This window comes from Cryptomeria japonica, chromosome 8 (assembly GCF_030272615.1).
Source record: "Cryptomeria japonica chromosome 8, Sugi_1.0, whole genome shotgun sequence".
Lineage (NCBI taxonomy): Eukaryota > Viridiplantae > Streptophyta > Pinopsida > Cupressales > Cupressaceae > Cryptomeria > Cryptomeria japonica.
In genome coordinates, this window is record NC_081412.1 from 526,242,133 (window position 1) to 526,244,866 (window position 2,734).

At 31.0% G+C, this 2,734-nt stretch overlaps 1 protein-coding gene across 1 annotated transcript; it reads right to left on the reverse strand.

The window, feature by feature from the left end:
- Positions 1 to 205: 205 nt before the first annotated feature.
- LOC131055430 (heavy metal-associated isoprenylated plant protein 29-like) lies at positions 206 to 1,183 on the reverse strand. Its single transcript, XM_057989913.1, has 3 exons — positions 1,109 to 1,183; positions 898 to 982; positions 206 to 792 (listed from the first exon to the last, which is right to left on the reverse strand). The coding sequence occupies exons 1-3, from the start codon at positions 1,112 to 1,114 to the stop codon at positions 470 to 472; spliced, it is 414 nt and encodes a 137-aa protein (XP_057845896.1). The 5' UTR covers positions 1,115 to 1,183; the 3' UTR covers positions 206 to 469.
- Between the last annotated feature and the right edge of the window lie 1,551 nt (positions 1,184 to 2,734).

Here is a 2,734-nt window from a genome sequence, read left to right on the forward strand (position 1 = left end):
GATAAATGTGGATATAAGCATTTACAAATTTCTTGATATACAGTTGATATTCTGCTACACTCAAACATGTAGAATAAGAAAATAAATTGAGTAATAGATTTCTATAAATTTTATATAAAGAATTATTTTTTTTGAAGTCATTTTATGTTAACTTTGACTGATTGATTGGTGAGTTAATTGACAAAAGTACAAGTATGAAACATGGTTTCTATAGAAACTTCAAAGTTCAAACACATAAGAATTGATCACGGTAGGTTAAACTCATGATTACAATTAATGCATTCTTTGAAGAAAAAACACGATAAAAACTATTGCATTCTGTTGGTTCTTTGGATGACTTGGGTTTCAGCATTATGCTTTCTTACGCCTTCCTTCAATGATGCATTTCATAACTTTCTTCCCGCTTAAGACAAAAAACACTGCAAATAAAAACGTTTCCCCAAACTAGGAAATTCTGTGTAAAATAACGTTACATTATGCTGCAGGCATGCGGGTTTTCATCGCTGAATAAATCTGTCACTTGATCGTCTACAAGTGTAGGATAGGGAGGATTTTGATAATACCCATGGCTGCTACCATTGTATCCATGCTTACGGTAATTATAACTCGAATCAAACGTTGGTCTTTCATAATAACGATCAGTATAAGAAATATACTCGGAATTATAAGGATAAGGCCACACCTCTGCCTTTTTCCCACATCCTCTCACAGCCTTTATAACCTTTTTACGATCGATATAACCAGTCACTGTAACTTTCTGCATTGCCATGTCGATCTCCACGCTGTCTACCCCTGTTTTTGAAAAAACCAACAAAATATTCAGAATTTATAACAATAGATGATTGCATTTATAGTAGTTAGAAACCACATTGAAAGCATGATAAATTAACCTAGTACCTCGGAGTTGAGAGATAGCCTTGCGAATTTTTCTTTCGCAGCCACCGCAATCCATATTTACTTGCATCTCCACAATCTGTAATGCCTGCAGTAAAGCTATTCCATTTCATTAGTAACTAACATAAAAATCCATGAGTTTATTGCTAATAAATCTATCTTCAAGTATTAAAGAAACACCTGTAATTTGAGATGCAAGCAAATTAGCTCTTACCGTCATCGTGTCGCCTCCAGATTTTTTGCTTCTCAGATTTTTTTATCTCTAGAATACAAATGAAAGGAAATAAGAGTTGATTTAAGAAACCTGGGATTCAGATATCCTTTTATAAGCGAACGGTGGGAGGAGGCGAGGAAGGTGAGAGGAATGAAGAAAGCGCAGAACTTGGCGTGGTCATTAAGTTTTAACAATTCTATAGCGGTGATATAAAGGCTGAGCAATTCATTTTAAAGCAAAAGTAGAGCAATAAGAAAAGAAAGAGAGACATTCTAAACGCTTATGATCTAGATTTATTTTGCTTGACGTTTTTCTATGCTTTTCTATAGAGACCTTGTTTTATGAGAGCTTTCTTTCGTTGCGTTTTTTGGTTCAATTTTAATTCAAGAAAGCGAGTTCATCGTGAAGTATTACCACGATTAACAAGGCTTTGTTATTCTTTCGTTTAACTTGTAGAGAACTTATGAACACAATATATGTGAATGTTCGTAGCTTGATTGGTGTGTAAATTTGTATGGCCAAGACGTATATAACTTATTTAATACAAATAAGTTTTGTCAATCATGGAAGAACTTAGGGGTTAGTTGAAAAAAAATTCAAAAACATGTAAAAGCTAACCACAGTTTTATTAATTATTAATTAATTTATATTATTCATATTATAATGAAAGTGGAAAAGTGGATATAATTAAGCCGTCATTCAAGAGCATCAATATTTAATTTGTATTTTTAGTGTTAATATATAGATAAATAATATTTTATTTTGTGTTTTTATATTATGGTGTGTATTTTTTTCAGATTTAGTTAGATTTATTTGAAATGTTAATATTGTAATGGATCTTAATGATGTCAATAGAGGATTCCTACATCCAATATACTTCTTATGAATTGTCCAAATGTGTGTATAGGCTATCCTTATTGACCACCTACAACATTTCAATGATTTATCAATCTTTGAATGATGTACCAATTGACGTATCCTTAAAATTTTAGCTCTTAATATTTTCCAATCCTTTCCATACTTCATTTCTACTACTACTAATAATTTTGTACTTTGATTGATTGCATGTTCCATCTACCTTTTATTATCTTTTTGTAACATTTTTTATGATAAAATAACTTGGCAAATCAAGCCCACTTCAATAATATTCTTGATTTTCTAATTTGTAGTTTTTGGTAAATCCACTAGTTTAAGAAACTAGTATACCTATCTTTAAAAGAATATAGGTAAAGTATATCTAAAGTTATTTATTTATTTATTATATTATGTAGTAGTATAATTAATATTAAATCATTATTATATTATGAAATTGTAATTAATATTAAATTATTATAAAAATATGATTTTGTTTTTAAGTTATTATATATGGAAAAGATAGATGGAAACTCAAAGGGAAAAGAGGAAACTCAGAGGGAAAAGAGGATACAGGAAAAAGAATAAGGGACAACAGCAGGGACATACAAATTAAGATCAGATACAACGACCAAATAAGGGTGAAATCTCCCAAACCCTCACCTGCATCTTTGAACGAAATCGCAGCTAATTCACACTGCGTCCAGAAGAAAAAGTTTTAGTCTTGCCTAAATCAATCGAGCCAAATGACCCCGTGGCCTTCCATTATTTGTA

Coding starts and splice junctions, on each gene's coding strand:
- LOC131055430 (XM_057989913.1), bottom strand. Junction 793..897: donor GGCTATCTCTCAACTCCGAG/GTACTAGGTTAA, acceptor TTTCAAAAACAG/GGGTAGACAGCGTGGAGATC.